Source organism: Pongo pygmaeus, chromosome 1, assembly GCF_028885625.2.
Source record: "Pongo pygmaeus isolate AG05252 chromosome 1, NHGRI_mPonPyg2-v2.0_pri, whole genome shotgun sequence".
Taxonomy (NCBI): Eukaryota; Metazoa; Chordata; class Mammalia; order Primates; family Hominidae; genus Pongo; species Pongo pygmaeus.
In genome coordinates, this window is record NC_072373.2 from 185,709,664 (window position 1) to 185,730,697 (window position 21,034).

Below are 21,034 nucleotides of genomic sequence, written 5' to 3' on the forward strand. Positions count from 1 at the left end.
GTGGTGGCGCATGCCTGTAACCCCAGCTGCTCGGGAGTCTGAGGCAAGAGAATCCCTTGAACCCAGGAGGCAGAGGTTGCGGTGAGGCGAGATCGCACCATTGCACTCCAGCCTGGGAAACTCAAAAAAAGGGGTGTAGTACCTATTGCCTCAGCTACTTGGCAGGCTGAGGCAGTATTACTTGAGCCCCGGTATCAAGGCTACAGTGAACCATGATCATGCCACTGCACTCCAGCCTGGGTGACAGAGACTGTCTCAAAAAGAAAAAAAAAAATCCAAGTGCAGATGTCAAGCAGGTCAGGACTAAAGATAAGTGTTTGACAGGGCAAGTTTAAATCAAAGAAGTGACCCTTGGAGACCAAGCAAGGCAGAAATCACTGTTAATCTTACAATGGGTGCAAGATCCTTAAAACTTCTTAGAAGCAATATAGCCTGAGATTCTAATCATGACTCAGCCAGAACAATATTGCTGAACCCCAAGGTTGGGATACCCCCTCTCATAGCCTCTGCCACCTCCCTATCCCCACCAAAATGTGGTGAGAAATGTTCCCACCATAGACATAGCCCACATAATAAATCTAGCCTTCAGGGACATGGAGTTGAGAACAGGGACTTTACAGTGTGGTGAGCCTGGATCAGGACAGTAGGAGGTAGAGGTAAGGCAAGGGGTTGCAGCCACCCACCCAGATCAGTTTTGCAGGGCAAAGAATAAAGCAGAGAAAACAGTCAAATATTCAGGCAACACAAATGTGGGAACAAAACAATAAACACCTTTATTACATGGGTGAAGACAAAACAAGGATTTATTTGCCTTTCCGGGCCTTGATTTTCCTAAGATAGAACTCCAACTCTTTGCCCTCTAGCACATAGCCATCTGCTCGGCCACACTGTCCCGGCCTTGAAGCGATGCATGCTGCAAGAGAGTAGGTGATCCTTAGCACAATGACAAGGTGGCCCCGCCCCAAACCTCTCCACCCCCTTAAGAATCTCTGTGGGTTCAGGTACCCTGGGGGCAAGCATGAAGCCAGCTGTCTCCTCAGACACACTTTATCTTCACTTACTGTCAGTAGCAGAACTGGACAAAGTTTTCATCACTGAGACAGCCCCCTCAGCCTGGGCAGAGACTTCCCCAAATACAAAAACTCCAAGCATGGGCCTATGCAGACTCTTCTACCCAATGCTTCCCGTTTCAGCTTCATACGAATAGGGTGACCAAACATTCCCCTTCGTGCTCGCAGCCTGTTATCAGTGAACCCTTTAGACCACATGGCTGGCAGTCAAAGGAACTGAGACAAGGGAAAAGTGCCTCGGCACACTCATTCTCTGCGACTCCCCACCTCCAACACAATAGTCTTCTCACCAAGAAGCTTGCCCTGCTGGAACTGCTCCTCCAGGAGACTGCTGATTTTGGCATTCTTTTTCCTTTCATCATATTTCTTCTGAATTTTTTTAGATCGTTTTTTGTTTAAAATCTCTTCTTCCTCAGGAGTCTGAAAAGGGGATACAAATATATGAGCTCAGGGAAGGAAGACAGGCCCTGGGAGCCTTCTTGAACCCTGCACACCCCAGTGCTGGCCTTCCTCAGCCTAAAAGGCTCTCATCTCTCTCCCTTCAGTAGCAGAACTGGACAGAGTTTTCATCACGAGAAGGCTGGAGTCAGGCTGCCCTCCCCACAACCCCTACAGGGAAGTAACACGCACCAGCTTGGCTCCCTTCTTGCGGCCCAGGGGCAGTGCATAGTGGGACTCGTACCACTGTCGGTACGGTGTGCTGTCGATGAGCACGATGCAATTCTTCACCAGGGTCTTGGTACGAACCAGTTCGTTATTAGATGCATTGTAGACAACATCGATGATCCTTGTTTTACGAGTACAACCTGCTCACAGGAGAAATTTGCCATCAGGTAAACTGGAGGACAAATGGCCCTGGCACACTCCTCCAGGTTCTTCAGCCCCATGAGGCCTTAAGGAGAAATAAGGGAACTCTCAGCCTTTACAAGCCATGGGGCATCAATCAGTTCGTCTTCCACAACCCCCAACCCACGTTTCTAGTTATGTTTGGCAACCCAGTCTTTATCAGCCCCAATCTCTCAGGCTGCAGAGTTCAGAAAGATCAGATCAGGTCAGGCACGGTGGCTCATGCCCGTAACCCCAGCATGTTGGGAGGTCGAGGCGGGTGGATCACTTAAAGCCAAGAATTTGAGACCAGCCTGGCCAACATGGTGAAACCCCGTCTCTACCAAAAACACAGAAGCAGCCGAGTGTGATGGCACACGCCTGTAATCCCAGCTACTTGGGAGGTTGAGGCAGGAGAATCACTTGAACCCAGGAGGCGGAGGCTACAGTGAACCAAGATCACACCACTGGCACTCCAGCCTGAGCAACAGAGACCCAATCTCAAAAAGAGATTGGAGCAGGACAGCCTGGGTGGAGAGAACTCCCCAGCTACCTTAAGATCTTTCAGCAAGCAGAAACTTAAAATGCCTTGGTCTAAGCCACAGACTACCTGCTAAAAGCACTTGAATCTTTTTTTTTTTCTGAGAGAGTCTCGCTCTGTTGCCCAGGCTGGACTCAAACTCCTGACCTCAGGTGATCCGCCCGCCTCGGCCTCCCAAAATGCTGGGCTTACAGGCGTGAGCCACCGCGCCAGGCCCACTTGGTGAATCTTAAGACGGTTTAGGTGCGTTTTCCCACCCACTCCCAAAGGGCCTCACTCACACTCTGAGCCCCAGGAGAAATTCCCCACGTCCAACCTCAGGGCACGGTATTTCTTGTTACCTCCCCGCACACGGACTGTGTGGATGCGGCGGGGGCCAATCTGGAAAACACAAGGTTACAGGAACTAGGTTACCAAGGAGAGCAAGGCAAGAGAGGGAGAGGAACCTGGGCCGGGAGGAGGCAACAGTCAGTGTAACTATGACAAGTCCTTGCATTGGCAAATGGCACACAGGTGACCAAGACGGCCACAACCACGCCTAAGGATTCTTTTTCATCACCCTACTTGCCTCCAAGAGGAAAGCCTGACCCCAAATGCTTAAAATTAAGCCTCTGTAAAAAAAAAACAAAAGACCAGACTTCTGACTATTACGCGAGGCGCCACCCTCTCCAGAAGCTCAAGTCCCCACACAGTATCCTTCTCTCTGAGACCCTAAGCTCCCGGGTTGGGGGCCTGAGGGAGCATTCCCTCTTTGGTACTTACTTATCCAACAGCTAAAGGGGGACAAGACACCCAGGCCCTACTACAGAGAAATCAGAGCCCAAGAAAGAACGCACAACGGTCACATGGAGAGACCCGAGCACGCTGGAGAGCGGGGGAAGGCGACCTCCCAGGCAGACAGGCCCACGCTCGCACCCACCTTGGTGTTGGCAGCTGGGCGCCCCAACTCATACTTCCGCTTCTTGTGGTAGGGCTTTCTCTTGCCCCCGGTTTTGCGGCGCTTGTGCCAGTTGTCCCGAGAGATGCCTGCATGTGGAAGCGGGGAAGGAAGCTTGAGCCACTGTGACTCGGTGCTAGCGACTCGCCAGCTCCCAACCCCCGCGCCAGGCCGGCCGCACGCTCAGCTCTCCAAGGTTGGCTTCCCCACCGCGCACTCGGGAGTATGCAGCATTACCGAGTTGTCATCATACACGTGCGGCCAGGCCGGGGCCTCCTCCTCGCGGCAGCCATGTTGGCGCCGCTCGGAGCCCGCAGCCCCGCGGCCCGGAACCCGGAGCCCAGAGGCCTTCGCAGCCCCCAGAGAGAGGCTGGGCGGCCGAAACCCGAGGGCCACCACTCCTCGTGGCTGTCCCTGGCCGGGGGTCGGGGCGTCTGGACTCCTCAGTAGGCTGTGAAGCAGGATGGGGCCTGATTGAGCTCAACCCCCCTATCACCCGCCTCAATGCAGAGCAACACTCACCCATTGCTCGGCGCTGGCTGGAAAGAGAACCGCAAAGATTCACGGTCCGGTTTGTAAAACGCTGCCCCGCCCCTTTACTTTACGTTGTTTCTGAGCGCCGAAACAACGTCGGGCGACGAGATTTACGTGTCGGCTGCCGAGTCTAGGGCCATGAGCCTGGGAGGGTCTCGCAGGCTGTGGACCTCTGCCGACCCCCGCCGACTCGCCTCCGACCTTGGGCTGGGGGAAGGGGATCTGCGGCGTCGGCAGATCTGGGCGTGTTGAGACTAGTTTCAGAGGCTGCGGCGGTCATTTAGGATGAGATGTGGGTGCGGCTGCGTTGAAAAAGAGTGGAAGGCAATGGAATTGGAAACGAGTGTGGACTTGGGTTTTGTTTTGAAGGGTTTGGTGGTAGATTGGACATGGGGATTGAGGGAGAGGGCGGTGTCAAGGATTCCTAAGATTCTCACTTGATCAATCGGATAAATATTGGGGCCATTTACTGAGATGGGGTAGGCTAAGGTAGGAGCTGTTCTGGACACGTTCATTTTGAGATCTTGCTAAGTCATATAAGTGGGACTGACAGGAAGCTGAATATTAATGACTGGTCATCCTCATAAGGGATCTGCACTGAAGATGTTATTTTGGGAATCATTGGCTTATAAATGGTAATTAAAGCCACCAGAATGAACGGAACTTAGGAAGAGAGTATAAAGGAGGGCTCAGCTAACTTTTCTGAGCTACAAGGACATGTTTTTTAATTAAAAAAAATTTTTAGGCCTGGCGCGGTGACTCACGCCTGTAATCTCAGCACTTTTCGGAGGCGGAGGCGGGCGGATCACGAGATCAGGAGTTCGAGATCAGCCTGGCCAACATGGTGAAACCGCGTATCTATTAAAAAAATACAAAATTTAGTTGAGCATGGTGGCGCACACCTGTAATCCCAGCTACTCAGGGATGCTGAGGCAGGAGAATCGCTTGAACCAGGGAGTCGGAGGTTGCAGTGAGCCGAGATCGCACCACTGCACTCCAGTCTGGCGACAGAGTGAAACTCTGTCTCAAAACAAAACGAAACAAACGAACAAAACAAAATTAGCCAGGCGTGGTGGCGGGTGCCTGTAATCCCAGCAACTCCGTCGGGAGGCTAAAGAAGGAGAATCGCTTGAACCTGGAGGTGGAGGTTCCAGTGAGCCGAGATGGCACCAATGCACTGACTCCAGCCTGGGTGACGGAGTAAAACTCTGTCTCAAAAAAATAAAATACACAAGTTATTATTGATTATAGTCACCCTGTTTTGCTATCAAATAGGTCTTATTTATTCTGATATTTTATTTTTGTACCCATTAGCCATCCCCACTCCCCCCTACGCTCCCACTACCCTTTCTAGCCTCTGGTAACCATCCTTCTCTCTAGGACCATGAGTTCAATTGTTTTGATTTTTAGATCCCACAAATAAGTGAGAACATGCGATTCTCTTTGCATGAGTGTGTCTTTCTGTGCCCAGCTTATTTCACTTAACATAATGACCTTCAGTTCTACCCATGATGTTGCAAATGACGGGATGTCATTCTTTTTTACGGCTTAATAGTAATCCATTGTGTATTATGTACCACATTTTATCCATTCATCTTTTTTTTTCTTCTTCTTTTTGAGACGGAGTCTTGCTCTGTCACCCAGGCTGCAGTGCAGTGGCATGATCTCAGCTCACTGCCACCTCTGCCTCCCAGGTTCAAGTAATTCTCCTGCCTCAGCCTCCTGAGTAGTTGGGATTACGTGCATGCGCCACCATGCTTGGCTAAGTTTTGTATTTTTAGTAGAGACAGGGTTTCACCATGTTGGCCAGGCTGGTCTCGAACTCTTGACCTCAGGTGATCTGCCCGCCTCAGCCTCCCAAAGTGCTAGGATTACAGGCGTGAGCAACCACGCCCGGCGCCATTCGTCTTTTTTAACTTTAATTTTTTTTGAGACAGTCTCGCTCTGTTGCCCAGGCTGGAGTACAGTGGTGCGATGTTGGCCAGCTGCAACCTTCATCTCCTGGGTTCAAGCAATTCTCCTGCCTCAGCTTGCCAAGTAGCTGGGGTTACAGGCATGGGCCACTATGCCGGCAAATTTTTGTATTTGTAGTAGAGATGGGGTTTCACCATGTTGGCCAGGCTGGTCTTGAATTCCTGACCTCAAGTGATCTGCCCGCCTACACCTCCCAAAGTGCTGGGATTACAGGAGTGAGCCACCGCGCCCAACCTGATTTCCTTTCTTTTGAGTATATACCCAGCAGTGTAGAAACCTCCAAACTGTTCTCTGTACTAATTTACATTCCCAACAACAGTGTATGAGCGTTCCCTTTTCTCCACATCCTCACCAGCATTTGTGATTGCCTGTGTTTTAGAAATAAGCCATTTGAACTGGAGTGAGATGATATCTCATGGTAGTTTTGATTTGCATTTATCTGATGATCAGTGATGTTGAGCACCTTACATATGCCTGTTTGCCATCTGTATGTCTTCTTTTGAGAAATGTCTATTCAAATCTTTTGCATGTCTTCTTTTGAGAAATGTCTATTCAAATCTTTTGCCCATTTTTTGATCAGATTATTAGTTTTTTCCTGTAGAGCTGAGCTCCTTAAATATTTTGGTTGTTAATCCCTTGCCAGATGGGTAGTTTGCAAATATTTTCTCCCATTCTGTGGGTTGTCTCTTTACTTTGTTGATTGTATCCTTTAGTGTACAGAAGCTTTTTAACTTGATGTGATCCCATTTGTCCATTTTTTGCTTTGGTTGCCTGTGCTTATGGGGTATTGCTCAAGGAATTTTTGCCCAGACCAATATCCTAGAGATTTCCCCCAATGTTTTCTTGTAGTAGTTTCATAGTTTGAGGTCTTAGATTTAAGTCTTTAATCCATTTTGATTTGATTTTTGTGCAGTGCTGTACATGTTCAGAGAAACTTCCCTAGCAACAAACTATAGAAATGATCCCTAAAGTATAGTGTTTAACATTTCTTATAAAGAATATGTAGGAGGCCGGGGCGGTGGCTCACGCCTGTAATGCCAGCATGTCGGGAGGCTGAGGCAAGTGGATCACGAGGTCAAGAGATCAAGACCATCCTGGCCAACATGTTGAAACCCCGTCTCTATTAAAAATACAAAAATTAGCTGGGTGTAGTGGCGCGCACCTGTAGTCCCAGTTACTTGGGAGGCTGAGGCAGGAGAATCGCTTGAACCCGGGAGGCGGAGGTTGCGGTGAGCCGAGACCACGCCATCGCACTCCAGCCTGGTGACAGAGCGAGACTCCCTCTCAAAAAAAAAAAAAAATGTAGGAGCCAGGCATGGTGGTATGCACCTGTAGTCCTAGCTACTTGGGATGTTGAAGCTGTAGGATTGCTTGAGCCTGCAATTCAAGGTCACAGTGAGCTATGATCATGCCACTGCACTCCAGCCTGGGCAACAGAGAAAGACCCTGTCTCAAAAACAAAAAAAAAAAAAAAGAAAGAAAGAAAAGAAAATAATTGACCTAAGCAGCCTCTCCAGCTGCCTATTAAAAAAAAAAAAAAGAAATACAAGAAAAAAGCATAGGTCCAAGGCTTTAGGAATGTCTACATTTTGGCTGGGTGCGGTGGCTCACGACTGTAATCTCAGCACTTTGGGAGGCCAAGATGGGCAGATCACCTGTGGTCAGGAGTTCGAGATCAGTCTGACCAACACGGTGAAACCCCGTCTCTACTAAAAATACAAAATTAGCCAGGCGTGGTGGCACACACTTGTAATCCCAGCAACTCAGGAGGCTGAGGCAGGAGAATCGCTTGAACCCAGGAGGCAGAGGTTGCAGTGAGCTGAGATCGCACCATTGCGCTCCAGCCTGGGCAACAAGAGCGAAACTCCATCCCCCCAAAAAAATAAATAAATAAATAAAAGGAATGTCGTCATTTCAAGGCCAGATAGAGAAAAACAGCTGGCAAAGGACACACAAAGAAAAATTAGAGTGACTAGAGGAAAGCCAGCACAGGGTGCTGCCATAGCTTAATGCTGCTGGAATGCTAGTTAAAATGAGACTAAAAAGTGATTATTAGGCCAGTGCGGTGGCTCACGCCTGTAATCCAGCACTTGGGGATGCCGGGGGGTGGATCACCTGAGGTTAGGAGTTCGAGACCAGCCTGGCCAACATGGCGAAACCCCATCTCTACTAAAAATACAAAAATTACCTGGATGCGGTGGTGGACACCTATAGTCCCAGCTACTCTGGAGGCTGAGGCAGGAGAATCGCTTGAACCTGGGGGGCAGAGGTTGCAGTGAGCCGAGATCACTCCACTGCACTCTAGCCTGGATGACAGGAGCAAAGGTCCGTCTCAAAGAAAAAAAAAAAGGTGATTATTGGATTTAGTAACCTGAAAGTCCTTGGTGATATTGGCGAGAGCAGTTTCTGTACAGTACAGTGGGAAAAAACTTGAAATAGGATGGGAAGTTAAAAAATCCAATGTATGTAGACAATTATTTTGAGAGGTATGACTTTAAAGGGGAAAGAGAGAATTAGGTTGTTGGCTGGAAAGGAATGTAGAGCAGAAGGGTAGTGTTTTTTTTTTTTCTTTTTGAGACGGAGTCTCGCTCCGTTGCCCAGGCTGGAGTGCAGTGGCGAGATCTTGCCTCACTGCAAGCTCTGCCTCCTGGGTTCACGCCATTCTCCTGCCTCAGCCTCCTGAGTAGCTGGGACTACAGGCACCCGAAACCACGCCCAGCTAGTTTTTTGTATTTTTAGTAGAGATGGGGTTTCACCGTGTTAGCCAGGATGGTCTCGATCTCCTGACCTCGTGATCCGCCTGCCTCGGCCTCCCAAAGTACTGGGATTATAGGCTTGAGCCACCACGCCCGGCCTTTTTTTTTTTTAATTTTAGACACAGGGTCTCATTATACTGCTCAGGCCAGAGTTCTGAGTCTGCTTTCTAAAGCAGCGACACTCTCTCATCTTTCTCTACCCACTTACTACGTATCATTTGTTTACATGCACATTATCTGTTTTATCCACTGAAATGCAATGTGCATAAGGGTAGAAACTTAGTCTTATTCACTGCCATATTTCTAACACCTATACATAGAATAATGCTTGCTATTTAATAAGTACTCAATTTTTTTTTTTGGAGACAGAATCTTGCTCTGTCGCCCGGGCTGGAGTGCAGCGGCACGATCTCAGCTCACTGCAAGCTCCGCCTCCCGGGTTCACACCACTCTCCTGCGTCAGTCTCCCGAGTAGCTGGGACTACAGGCGCCTGCCACCACTCCTGGCTTTTTTTTTTTTTTTTTTTTTTGTATTTTTGGTAGAGACGGGGGTTTCACCATGTTAGCCAGGATGGTCTCGATCTCCTGACCTTGTGATCCACCCGCCTCGGCCTCCCAAAGTGCTGTGATTACAGGTGTGAGCCACCGTGCCCAGCCTTTTTTTTTTTTTTTGATACAGGGACTGGCTCTGTCGCCCAGGCTGGAGTGCAATGGTGCAATCTCGGCTCATTGTGACCTCTGCCTCCCAGGCATAAGCCATCCTCCCACCTTACCCTAGCAACGAGCTGGGACCACAGGCACATTGCCACCACGCCTGGCTCATTTTTTTATTTTCTGTGGAGATTGGGTCTTTTTTTTTTTTTTTTTTGAGACAGAGCCTCGCTCTGTTGCCCAGGCTGGAGTGCAGTGGTGCGACCTCAGCTCACTGCAGCCTCTGCCTCCTGGGTTCAAGCGGTTCTTCTGCCTCAGCCTCCCGAGTAGCTGGGATTATAAGCATGCGCCACCACGCCCAGCTCATTTTTGTAGAGACAGGGTTTCACCAGGTTGGCCAGGCTGGTCTCCAATCTGGCCTCGTTTTCCGCCCATCTTGGCGTCCCAAAGTGCTGGGATTATAGGCGTGAGCCACAGCACTCAGCTCATTCTTGTAGAGACAGGGTTTCACCAGGTTGGCCAGGCTGGTCTCCAACTCTGGCCTCGTTTTCTGCCCATCTTGGCTTCCCTAAGTGCTGAGGTTACAGGCGTGAGCCACAGCACCCAGCTGAGACTGGGTCTCATTTTGTTGCCCAGGATGGTCTTGAACTCCTGAGCTCAAGCCATCTGCCCGCCTCGGCCTCCCAAAGTACAGCACTCAATAAATATTTAAATGGCACTAAATATTCGAGCAAATTATTGTTCTACTCACCACATTGTATTTACTTGGTTTTCCCAGGTTTAATATACCATATGAATGGAGTAAAGGAGTAAAGGAAGAAACAAATGGAGTAAAGGAAGAAACAAATGGAGTAAAGGAAGAAACAAATGGAGTAAAGGAAGAAACAAATGGAGTAAAGGAAGAAACAAAACCACATGATCACTTCAAAACACAGAAAAAACATTTGACAAAATCCAATACCCTTTGGCGCGATTAAAAGACTCAAACTAGAAATAACAGTGAACTTTGGCATAGTGCGGTGGCTCATGGCTGTAATCCCAGCACTTTGGGAGGCCGAGGTAGGAGGATTGCTTGAGGCCAGGAGTCTCTGTGACTGAGGGCTTCCCACACATTTGCTTGTGTGGTTCCTAGGTTAAACCTTTTAGTGGTACCTCATTACCATTCAGATAATCCATGTCAATGACATGGAATATAGAGTTCTCCAGTTCCTAAACTGTTCATGCCCTATGACTGGGCCCTCAGTCCACTGGACAGACTTTTTTTCAAGACCAAATTGGTGTTTCCCTTTGGATCCTTCCCTGTCCAGCAAGTTAAGTGCTTTCTTCAGCCTTTGTGTGAATGGTAATGAGGTATCACTAAAAGGTTTTAAGCAAATATGTGTTTAGGGAGCCCTCAGTCAGGGAGACTCCTGGCCTCAACCCCACAGAATCTTTTAACAGGCCCTGGGCTGACTGTAATAGGGTGCCAGCTTCTTTTTTTTTTAAGACGGAGTTTAGCTCTTGTTGCCTAGGCTGGAGTGCAATGGCACAATCTTCGCTCACCGCAACCTCCGCCTCTTAGGGTTACAGGCATGCGCCACCACGGCCGGCTAATTTTTTGGATTTTTAGTAGACACGGGGTTTCACCATGTTGGTCTCGAGCTCCTGACCTCAGGTGATCCACCTGCCTCGGCCTCCCAAAGTGCTGGGATTACAGGTGTAAGCCACTGCACCTGGCCTTTTTTTTTTTTTGAGACAGTCTTACTCTGTCGCCCAGGCTGGAGTGCTGTGGCGCAGTCTCGGCTCACTGCAACCTCCGCCTCCCGGGTTCGAGCAATTCTCCTGCCTCAGCCTCCTGAGTAGCTAGAACTATAGGTGCGTGCCACCATGCACCATGCCCAGCTAATTTTTGTATTTTTAGTAGAGATGGGGTTTCACCATGTTAGCCAGGCTGGTCTCGAACTCCTGACCTTGCGATCTGCCCGCCTTGGACTTCCAAAGTGCTGGGATTATAGGCGTGGGCCACCATGCCTGGCGGCCATCTTCCTTCTACTTAAGAGTTCTTGTTCCCAGGCCTAGTAAGCATCTCATAGACATCAAACAAGTCACAGGAGTCTTCAGCTTGTCATTGGAATTGTAGGCGTGGATATGGCCTCCTGGAAGGAGTACAGAATCAGTACTACCAAGAGGCCAAAGGTACAGTCATGTCCTTAGTCCCAGAAGGCTCAGACACATCCCAGGCCCTTTCCACACACTTAAACAGCTGATTTATTTTTTCTCTTTATTGTTACATACAATGTATAAACACATAAAACAGAAAACAGTAGGGATCCTCTAGGATCTCTAGGAAGACAGTAAAGTAGAAAGAGGTCTCAAACATTTTTTTAAAGTACAAGACATTCAGTGCTCAGCCCAAAGGCGTAGAAGGTTTAGAGCCAGCAGATAGCTGTACTAAAGGCTCCGTCTCTCTCCCCAGAGCCAGGACAACCCCAGGGAGCTCTCCATTAGCAGCCAGTCCACGCAGGCAGGATATGCTGCGGAGAAAGCTCTGAGAACATTCCCCTTAATGGAAAGAAGGGCAACACAAAAGGGTAACTAAGAGCTCCTTCCTCCCACGAGGGCGACAACTGGAATAGAAAAGGAGTGTCCCATGTCACTCTGACCCCCTCCCCAGCTGCCCTGGGCCCAGATGCCCCCATACTTGGCATTTACCAGAACCTGTCCCAGCTCAGACCCTGCCTAGACCCACCAGGTGCCCAAAGTTCTCTGGGGAGGGCCAGGGAAGAGGCTGGGTGTCAAACCAAACAGATTTTTATTTGCAGTCGTCACTGGGGCCGTTTCTTGCTGTTTATTTGTCTGCTAGCCTGCTCTTCCAGCTGCATGGCCAGGCGCAAGGCCTTGATGACATCTGGAAGAAAGGGTAACGGTACATATGGGGTTAGTGAAGAGTCTGAGGAGCCCCCATTCACTCAGGGCAGAGCTGCCATCACCTGCAGCTGCCCAAGAGCCAGCAGAGGCCACTGTCGTCCACCTGCACCCCATCCAGCCACACCCACCTCGCAGGGCTGAGAAATGCTTGGCTTGCTGGGCCAGAGCAGATTCCGCTTTGTTCACAAAGGTCTCCAGGTCATAGTCCGGCTGCTCGGTCATCTCAGAGAGCTCAAGCCAGTCTGGTCCTTGCTACAACACAGGGAGGACCTTGTCAGTTCAATAACCATTTAGCAAATCATTCCTGGGGTCCTACCAACTGCAATGCAGACACCTGAGTAAGATGCCTTACCTCTGGTCCATGACCCATACCCTCCCTGTTCACCCTCTCCCCAAGGAAATCCTTAGCTTGAATTCACCCTCTTCCTACCCCAAGCGTGTTTTTTTCTTTTTCTTTTTTTTTTTTTTTGAGACAGAGTTTCGCTCTTGTTGTCCAGGCTGGAGTGCAATGGTGTGATCTCGGCTCACCATAGCCTCCACCCCCTGAATTTAAGGGATTCTCCTGCCTCAGCCTCCCAAGTAGCTGGGATTACAGGCATGTGCTACCACACCCGGCTAATTTTGTATTTTTAGTAGAGACGGGGTTTCTCCATGTTGGCCAGGCTGATCTCGAACTCTCGAGGTGATCCGCAGGCCTCGGCCTCCCAAAGTGCTGGGATTACAGGCCTGAGCCACCACTCCCGGCCTCCTATCCCAAGCTTATCCCCATCTCTTATGTCAAATGAATAACATCATTGGTCCTGATGCCCAAGCTAGAAATTTGAGTGATTTTATTTTTATTGTTTTTTGAGATGGAGTCTCGCTCTGTCACCCAGGCTGGATTGAAGTGGCGTGCGATCCTGGCTCACTGCAACCTCCGCCTCCCAGGTTTAAGTGATTCTCCTGTCTCAGCCTCCCGAATAGCTGGAACTACAGGCACACGCCACCATAGCCAGCTAATTTATTTATTTATTTATGTTTTCTTTAAGACAGAGTCTTGCTCTGTCGCCAGGTTGGAGTGCAGTGGCTTGATCTCGGCTCACTGCAGCCTCCACCTCCCAGGTTCAAGTGATTGTCCTGCCTCAGCCTCCCAAGTAGCTGGGATTACAGGTGCCTGCCACTATGCCTGGCTAATTTTTGTATTTTTAGTAGAGACAGGGTTTCACCTTGTTGGCCAGGCTGGTCTCAAACTCCCGACCTTAGTTGATCTGCCCGCCTCAGCCTCCTAAAGTGCTAGGATTACAGGCGTGAGCCATCGTGCCCGGTCAAATGATTCTTTTTAAATAATAGATATACAACTCAGCCTCCCAAGTAGCTGAGGCTACAGGCACGCGCCACCATGCCAGGCTAATTTTTTTTATTTTTTGGTAGAGACAGGGTTTCACTATGTTGGCCAGGATGGTCTTGATCTCCTGACCTTGTGATCTGCCTGCATCGGCCTCCCAAAGTGCTGGGATTACAGGCATAAGCCACCGTGCCCAGCCTGAGTGACTATTCTTTCACCCTACTTGTCACCACATCCTCCTCAATTCTGCTCCCTAAATGGTTCTTTTTTTCTTTCTTTCTTTCTTTTTTTTTATTATTATACTTTAAGTTCTAGGGTATATGTGCACAACGTGCAGGTTTGTTACATATGTATACATGTACTATGTTGGTGTGCTGCACCCATTAACTCGTCATTTACATTGGGTATATCTCCTAATGCTATCCCTACCCCCGATTCTTTTTATTATAATTTTTGCTGCACACACCACCTTTGGGATATTTATTTATTTTTATTTTTTGTAGAGATGGGGCCATGTTGCCCAGGCTGGTCTCGAACTCCTGGGCTCAAGTGATCTTCCTTCCTTGACCTCCCAAAGTGTTGAGATTACAGGCATGACCCACTGCACCTGGCCAAATGATTATTTTATTTTATTTTTGAGACAGTCTTGCTCTGTCGCCCAGGCTGGAGTACAGTGGCATGATCTCGGCTCACTACAACCTTCGCCTCCTGGGCTCAAGTGATTCTCCTGTCTCAGCCTCCCAAGTAGCTGGGATTACAGGTGCCTGCCACCATGCCTGGCTAATTTTTGTATTTTTAGTAGAGATGGAGTTTCACCATGTTGGCCAGGCTGGTTTCAAACTCCCGACCTTAGTTGATCTGGCCGCCTCAGCCTCCCAAAGTGATAGGATTACAGGCATGAGCCATCGCGCCCGGTCAAATGATTCTTTTTAAATAATAGATATACTACTGGGCACGGTGGCTCACGCCCGTAATCCCAGCACTTTGGGAGGTCGGGGCGGGAGGATCACCTGAGGTAGGGAGTTCGAGACCAGCTTGACGAACATCGAGAAATCCCGTCTCTACTAAAAATACAAAATTAGCTGGGCATGGTGGCGCATGCCTGTAATCCCAGCTACTTGGGAGGTTGAGGCAGGAGAATTGCTTGAACCTGGGAGGCGGAGGTTGTGGTGAGCCGAGATGGTGCCATTGCACTCCAGCCTGGGGGACAAAAGCGAAACTCCATCCCCCCCAAAACAAACAAACAAACACCAACCAGATATATAGGCTGGGCATGGTGGCTCACACCTGTAATCCCAGCACTTTGGGAGGCGGAGGCAGGCGGATCACTTAAGGTCAGGAGTTCAAGACCAGCCTGGCCAACATGGTAAAACCCTATCTCTACTAAAAATACAAAAAATTAGCCAGGCATGGTGGCACGCACCTGTAATCCCAGGTACTCAGGAGGCTGAGGAAGGAGAATCGCTTGAACCCAGGAGGCAGAGGCTGCAGTGAGCCGAGATTGCACCACTAAACTCCAGCCTGGGTGACAGAGTGAGACTCTGTCTCAAAAACAGAAACATATATATATAGAGTACATATTTTGGGGGATACCTTGTAAGATTTTCATGCTTGTATATCTAAATGGTTCATGAATCTCATGCCTTCATTCCAATCCCATGAACACGGACACAGCTTGGTCTAGGCACTAGTTTCTCTTTTTTTTTTTTTTTTCTGAGATGGAGTCTTGCTCTGTCACCCAGGCTAGAGTGCAGTGGCGTGATCTTGGCTCACTGCAACCTCTGCCTCCGTGGTTCAAGTAATTCTCCTGCCTCAGCCTCCCAAGTAGCTGAGATTACAGGCGCCCGCCACCATACCCGGCTAATTTTTTGTATTTTTAGTAGACATGGGGTTTCGCCACGTTGGCCAGGCTGGTCTCGAACTCCTGACCTCATGATCCACCCGCCTCCCGCCGTGTTGGGATTACAGGCATGAGCCATCGCGCCTGGCTGGCACTAGTTTTTCTTGAACCCTTTCCAACAATCTCCTAACTGCCTCTACCTTTGCTTTTCCCAAGCCCCCAAACCAGGATCCACATGGTGGCCATATGATATATCTAAAGCTCTGACATGCCCATGTCACCACTCTGCTTAACACCCTCCAAAGGTTTCCTCATGATGCAGTCCAGGCCTGTGAGATGAACCATCTAGAAGACTCTAGCATCAGATCCCTGTTGACCTGTCCACAGCCTTAACTACCCTCCATCACCTGTTCACTCCTTTTGCTCTGACCACGGTGAGCCTCTCATTCATCCTGAAAATGCCATGTGCTTACAAAACTCTGTACCCCTGAGCACTCCAGGAAGGGGAGGACAGGCCTGAGCACTTACCCTTCACAGTCCCTCCTCAGTTACACCTGCCCCAAGTTCTTCCTTCCTGCTCTGCAATCCTCTGAGCGCCCCACCATTGGGACGTAAATTCCTGCCTCCCAGTCACTTGCTCTTCCACAGTAGGTATTACAGTAGCAGGGGCATCTACCAGTTACTGAACCCTGACCACACACTGGGTACTGTGCTGACACTTTATAAGCATATTACTGAACCCTCAAATACAACCATCCTACCTTGACCATTTCAGAGATGCAAAAACTGAGGCCCAGTGAGGCTAAATGAATTTCACAAGGAAATCAGTTTGTTAATGGAAGAGACAGGATTGATCTCAAGTCATACCCTTAGGGCCTATTACCTATACTTCATGTTTTTTGGCCCTTGGATTCAGCACAAGAGTTGCAACATTCACCAAAAAAACAAGACAAGATCCCTGCATATGGATCACCCTTCAAATCCTCTATCAGGAGCGTGGAGGAGAGACTAGCTCTGGTTAGTGTGATGTCAGAAAGCCTATGTGTGCCAACCTGCAGAAGGGGTTGTGATAATTAGAAGAACAGCTGGGTTAACAGGCAAAGAATTAAAGAGTGCTGGTGTAGAGGGCTGCTTCTTGCTACCCCAATGTGAACACCTGTGGAAACATAGCCCAGGTCATGTTCTGGGAATGGTGCGGAGCACACTGAGGGCCGTGCTGCATCTAGCTCCCTGTCCAGGGCCAGCTGCCTACCTGTATGATCTCCTTGAGCTCTTCCACAGCCCTGTCCTCCAGCTCCCTGATCTGAGTCATGGCTTCGTTAAAGCTGGACATCTGGGAAGACAGTTCTTCCTCTTCCTTGGATAACTGAGAGGGCCAAAAAGAAAGACAACTGTGTGACCCAGGTGCCACCTCAGCAGGCCACACTTCTGTCTTGCTTGGCTCCATCCTGGCCCTTACATTGCCTGGAATCAGCGCCCCGTTAGAGCAGGCTTCCATCTCTTCTGTTTCCATTTGAATCAACTGCTCTCCACTGGGCCCACTGTGGGGGCTCAGCTCCTTGACCCTGAGGAAACAAGGAGGTCTCAGATCCCACAGCAGCCCCCTTGGTACTCACCAGAGGAACGCGGCACTGCCCAGGCTTCAAGGCTTGAGGCTCCAAGGGGATGGAATGGCAACCTTGCCTTCAGCCAAGGAGAGAGTAAACTAAAGCTGGACTGGAAAAGCCCCTCACCCAGCTGACTCTCCAGCAGGGCCCGGAGAGGACTGGGACAGACCTAGCATCATGGCAGAACTCCCAAGCCTCAGGTTCAGAGTCACAGAGGAGTATACAGTAGGCCCTGAGGCCCCAGAGCCTCCTCCCCTCTCATCACTGCCCTTCTCTTGCCCAGTCCTCTTCCCCATCCCACCTAGCTGTCGGTACTAGTACCTGTCTGCATATCTCAGTGTGTTTAAAGTATATTCACAGGAGCTTATGCCTGGTGAGATCGTGGCAATCTGCAAAAGAGGGGTGGGTGATTAAAGGCTGAGAGGCACAGTGAGGATGCTAGATAGCCTGTCCCCGAGGGGCCTCCAGTCAGGGAGTTTCTTCAAGCTTCGGAGACCCACATGGTATTGGTGGGAGGACTCATTTAGCACCGCGCTGTGCTAGGCCACTTGCCCCATGGGCATTGCAAATTAAGGTGCCTCAGACATTGGTTTCCTGCTTTCAAAGACACATCTAATTATCTTTTGCTTCATTATTCCTTTACTGAGACAGTCTTGCTACCAAGGTCTTATTTTTTCTTTTTTTTTTTTTTTGAGACAGAGTCTCACTCTGTTGCCCAGACCAGAGTGCAGTGGCGCGATCTCAGCTCACTGCAAGCTCCGCCTCCCAGGTTCACGCCATTCTCCTGCCTCAGCCTCCCAAGTAGCTGGGACTACAGACACCTGCCACCACACCTGGCTAATTTTTTGTATTTTTTAGTAGAGATTGGGTTTCACCATGTTAGCCAGGATGGTCTCTATCTCCTGACCTTGTGATCCGCCTGCCTCGGCCTCCCAAAGTGCTGGGATTACAGGCGTGAGCCACCGCGCCCAGCCCAAGGTCCTATCTTAAAGCTCTGTGGCTTCTGCTGGAAACTTCAGTTCCCTTAGGCCAAAGGATAATGCCTTAGGTAGAGCTTAGTCAGAAAATCCCACCTTCCTCATGAAAAGACCCCTACCCACAGGGTAGGGGAGAATATTCTCTTGAGGGGAAGGATGGCAGATCTCACATACAAGGGCTTGGGGATAAAACAGGGAAGAGGAAGTCATTCAAGGACACAGCCTTATGATCCAGGCTATTTCTATTTTCTAGGCTGGGAGCCAGTGAACCTGAGGGAGGCCATGGAGGAGACGAGGACTTCCCTCTCCTGCTGACCCAAAGGCCCATCTTCCGAATTCTGGAACCCCCTTTTCATCAGGTAATGGAGGAATGACCTCTCCCAAACCAAGAGCTGCACCTACACATCTTAAAGGGAATAGATCCTTTCCTCCACACTTGGTTAGGCCACAAAGAGTCTGGTGCATTAAAGCAGGGTCTGGAGGCCCAGTCATGGTACAGCCTGGAAACCCAGGCAGCCAGCAGTGCTGAGCTTCCAGCCCAGGGACAGGACTAAGTGTCTCTGTGGAAAGCAACTGTCTCCTCTTGTACCATCACCTTCAAAGTGACCCTACTCACCATGCAAGTCCTAGAGTTCTCCCCGATGAAGGAGTCCCTCAGCACCTGTGTCAGCTTGCTCTCACGGAACGGGGTGTGAGACTTGTTCTGTCCCAGGGCCCTAATGCACTCCTGTGGGGACAGCAGGAACAACTGAGGTCCCTTCTTTCCTTGCACTGACCCCTCCCCATCCCTTCCCAGCAGCTCTCCCGGCCAACCAGCTCTAGCTGCCCCACTACCTTCAGGGCTAAGAGACTCTTGTTGATTTCTGCGCCCTCCATGCGGGTCTGCCGGTCAGCACTGGAAGTGTCTGCGCCTCGCTCATTCCCTGCCAGATCTACCAAAGAGAACTTGCCATGCATTCTCCCTTTAGCTCGAAGAAGAATTTGGAAGCAGGCGTGGGAGCGGGAGGAATTGGAGTTGGCAAATGTCTGCCCAGAGGTTCTGTGGTAAAGAAAGGTTATGAGATTCTCTGGTCACCAGCCCCCATGGCACCCAAGTCCACAGAAGTTCTCTAGGAAGGGAGGGACACAGGTTAGGAGGCAAAGAAGTCTTGTGTCTTCCTGTCCCAGGCTTCCATCTTGCCCTCTCTGGGTAGCAATTCTCCCTCCAGCTCTGGACCTAATACATTTTCCTGGCAGCCAAATTAGTACTGGATTCTGGACTAGGGCCTGGAGCCCTAGAAGGACAGGGGGAAGGATAAATTGCCTCTGCTAAAGGGCCCAAAGGGAAGGAGGAAGCTGTCATGAACCACCTGCCAGAACTTGAGGACCCTGTAGAGGGCAGCCCCCTCCCTGGGCCTCCATAGCTGCCTAGCGCCCCCACTGTACCAATGTGTACAGCCCTAGTGGAAAAGTGCTCTCCTAATTCTGTGCAGAGGGGGTATGAACCCATTACTTCCAGCCCAGAACAGACCTAGAGCTCCCGACTTCCACCACAAAGGGAGGGAAGAGCAAGGAGGAACCCAGAGAAGCCAGGAAGCATGCCTTTGGGGTAACACTTGTTTTTATTTTTATTTTTTTGAGACAGGATCTCGCTCTGTCATGCAGACTGGAGTGCAGTGGTGCGATCATAGTTCACTGCAACCTCTAACTCCTGGCCTGAAGTGATCCTCCTGCTTCATTTTCCCAAACTGCTGAGATTATAGGTGTGAGTCACTGTGCCTGACATGACTTGGTTCTGATAAGCCTCTGGCCCTGGGGTCATATGTCTTATTGAGACCCCGTAAAGCAGAGGCCTTCGCAGCCCTTACCAAACTGGGCAAAGCAGCACTCTGTGTAAACAGAAATGTGCTCAGAGCTAGACTTCACTCATAAACCAGACATGAGTAGGTCGCTCCTTCCCCTCACCAGGACTCTCACCTGCAGGCGCTGCCCATGTCGATCATCTTGATGACATCATCAGCAGAGTTAACCAGATGCTCCTGCAGCCCCACCACTTGCACCTGTTGCTTGCCGTCCTCCAGCACGCGCAGCTTGGCCTTCTTGTTGAGCAGGTCAAACAGCTGTGCCAGGCAGGGGGAATGAGGCTAAGGCCACTGGGCACCCGGCACCCCACCCGACTGCTCCCTCCTACTAGCCTGCCCAGCTCGGACAAGAGCCAGCAGCAGGAAAGGCAGAGGATATGAGCTGATGGATGTCAGCCTAGCAGAGGTCAATATACTTGGGATCTGAGCCAAACTGCCTCGGTTTGCTGTGACTCTGGTAACTTACTAGCTGTGTGAGCCTGGGCAAGTTAATAACCACTCTAGCCTTGCATCTCTTCTGTAAAGCAGAGACAGGTAGTGCTTAGAATAGCGCATAGCTCCTAATGTCTTCTTCTTCTTCTTCTTCTTCTTATTTTGAGATGGAGTCTCGCTCTTGTCGCCCAGGCTGGAGTGCAATGGCGCGATCATGGCTCACTGCAACCTCTGCCTCCTGGGTTCAAGTGATTCTCCTGCCTCAGCCTCCCGAGTAGCTGGGACTACAGGTGCCCGCAACAATGCCCAGCTAATTTTTTGTGTGTTTTTAGTAGAGATGGGGTTTCACCATGTTAGCCAGGCTGGTCTCGAACTCCTGACCTCAGGTGACCTGCCCGCCTTGGCCTCCCAAAGTGCTGGGATTACAGGCATGAGCCATCACGCCCGGCCCCTAATATCTTATTAATAATAAATATTAGCTATTTTTATTACCTAGATCCCACTCTAGGGAAAGCAACTCTGCAGAAGCACACAGTAAATACAGAGAGGGGTGGAAGAGATATATGGTGGTGCGGGGAGGGAAAGAATGAATATGAGACTGAATGTGGACAATCGGGGAAGAAGGGATGAAGGAGGTAGGCTGAGGGAGGTCAGGACACACACAGGCAAACCTTGAACCTGAAAGGGGGCCCTGAGAGTATTCTTGCCATACTTGTTGAACTTAGGTGCCATCTCACCATCAGATTAAACCACCTACATGTGTATGCCAGGGCAGAGTCGCCCATCAGTGGCTTGACAGCTAATAGGTTTTTGGCTTC

General features: G+C 49.9%; 2 protein-coding genes, 1 long non-coding RNA gene and 4 other non-coding genes across 15 annotated transcripts in view; 1 reads left to right on the forward strand and 6 right to left on the reverse strand.

Moving 5' to 3' along the window:
* Positions 1-750: 750 nt before the first annotated feature.
* Positions 751-11,418, reverse strand: RPS8 (ribosomal protein S8). 2 transcript variants are annotated; one of them, XM_054490644.2, is made up of 8 exons: positions 11,238-11,418; positions 4,810-5,115; positions 3,896-4,209; positions 3,356-3,462; positions 2,718-2,817; positions 1,701-1,876; positions 1,361-1,490; positions 751-913 (listed from the first exon to the last, which is right to left on the reverse strand). In XM_054490644.2, the coding sequence occupies exons 3-8, from the start codon at positions 3,897-3,899 to the stop codon at positions 804-806; spliced, it is 627 nt and encodes a 208-aa protein (XP_054346619.1). In that variant the 5' UTR covers positions 3,900-4,209; positions 4,810-5,115; positions 11,238-11,418; the 3' UTR covers positions 751-803. The 2 variants fall into 2 exon arrangements, with proteins under 2 accessions (XP_054346619.1, XP_054346622.1); XM_054490647.2 differs by lacking the exon at positions 4,810-5,115.
* On the reverse strand, positions 1,032-1,100 carry LOC129023682 (small nucleolar RNA SNORD38). Its single transcript, XR_008496874.1, has one exon. It is a non-coding gene; the product is annotated as a small nucleolar RNA SNORD38 (small nucleolar RNA).
* Positions 1,578-1,647, reverse strand: LOC129023689 (small nucleolar RNA SNORD38). The gene has a single exon (XR_008496875.1). It is a non-coding gene; the product is annotated as a small nucleolar RNA SNORD38 (small nucleolar RNA).
* Positions 2,899-3,002, reverse strand: LOC129023697 (small nucleolar RNA SNORD46). The gene has a single exon (XR_008496876.1). It is a non-coding gene; the product is annotated as a small nucleolar RNA SNORD46 (small nucleolar RNA).
* LOC129023631 (small nucleolar RNA SNORD55/SNORD39) lies at positions 3,550-3,629 on the reverse strand. Its single transcript, XR_008496866.1, has one exon. It is a non-coding gene; the product is annotated as a small nucleolar RNA SNORD55/SNORD39 (small nucleolar RNA).
* Positions 11,419-11,534: 116 nt separating the features above from the next.
* KIF2C (kinesin family member 2C) overlaps positions 11,535-21,034 on the reverse strand; it is a 28,351-nt gene continuing 18,851 nt past the window's right edge. For all 8 annotated transcript variants that reach the window (XM_054490567.2, XM_054490586.2, XM_054490611.2 and 5 more), the window contains 8 exons: positions 19,900-20,042; positions 18,778-18,982; positions 18,560-18,670; positions 17,288-17,355; positions 16,819-16,924; positions 16,612-16,725; positions 12,324-12,447; positions 11,535-12,175 (listed from right to left, as the gene is read on the reverse strand). In XM_054490567.2, the coding sequence (XP_054346542.1) occupies positions 12,093-12,175; positions 12,324-12,447; positions 16,612-16,725; positions 16,819-16,924; positions 17,288-17,355; positions 18,560-18,670; positions 18,778-18,982; positions 19,900-20,042 (954 nt within the window). In that variant the 3' untranslated portion in view covers positions 11,535-12,092. The remainder of the gene's footprint in view (positions 12,176-12,323; positions 12,448-16,611; positions 16,726-16,818; positions 16,925-17,287; positions 17,356-18,559; positions 18,671-18,777; positions 18,983-19,899; positions 20,043-21,034) is intronic.
* On the forward strand, positions 12,425-19,579 carry LOC134739625 (uncharacterized). The gene is made up of 4 exons (XR_010126471.1): positions 12,425-12,533; positions 15,665-15,793; positions 18,197-18,302; positions 18,743-19,579. It is a non-coding gene; the product is annotated as an uncharacterized LOC134739625 (long non-coding RNA).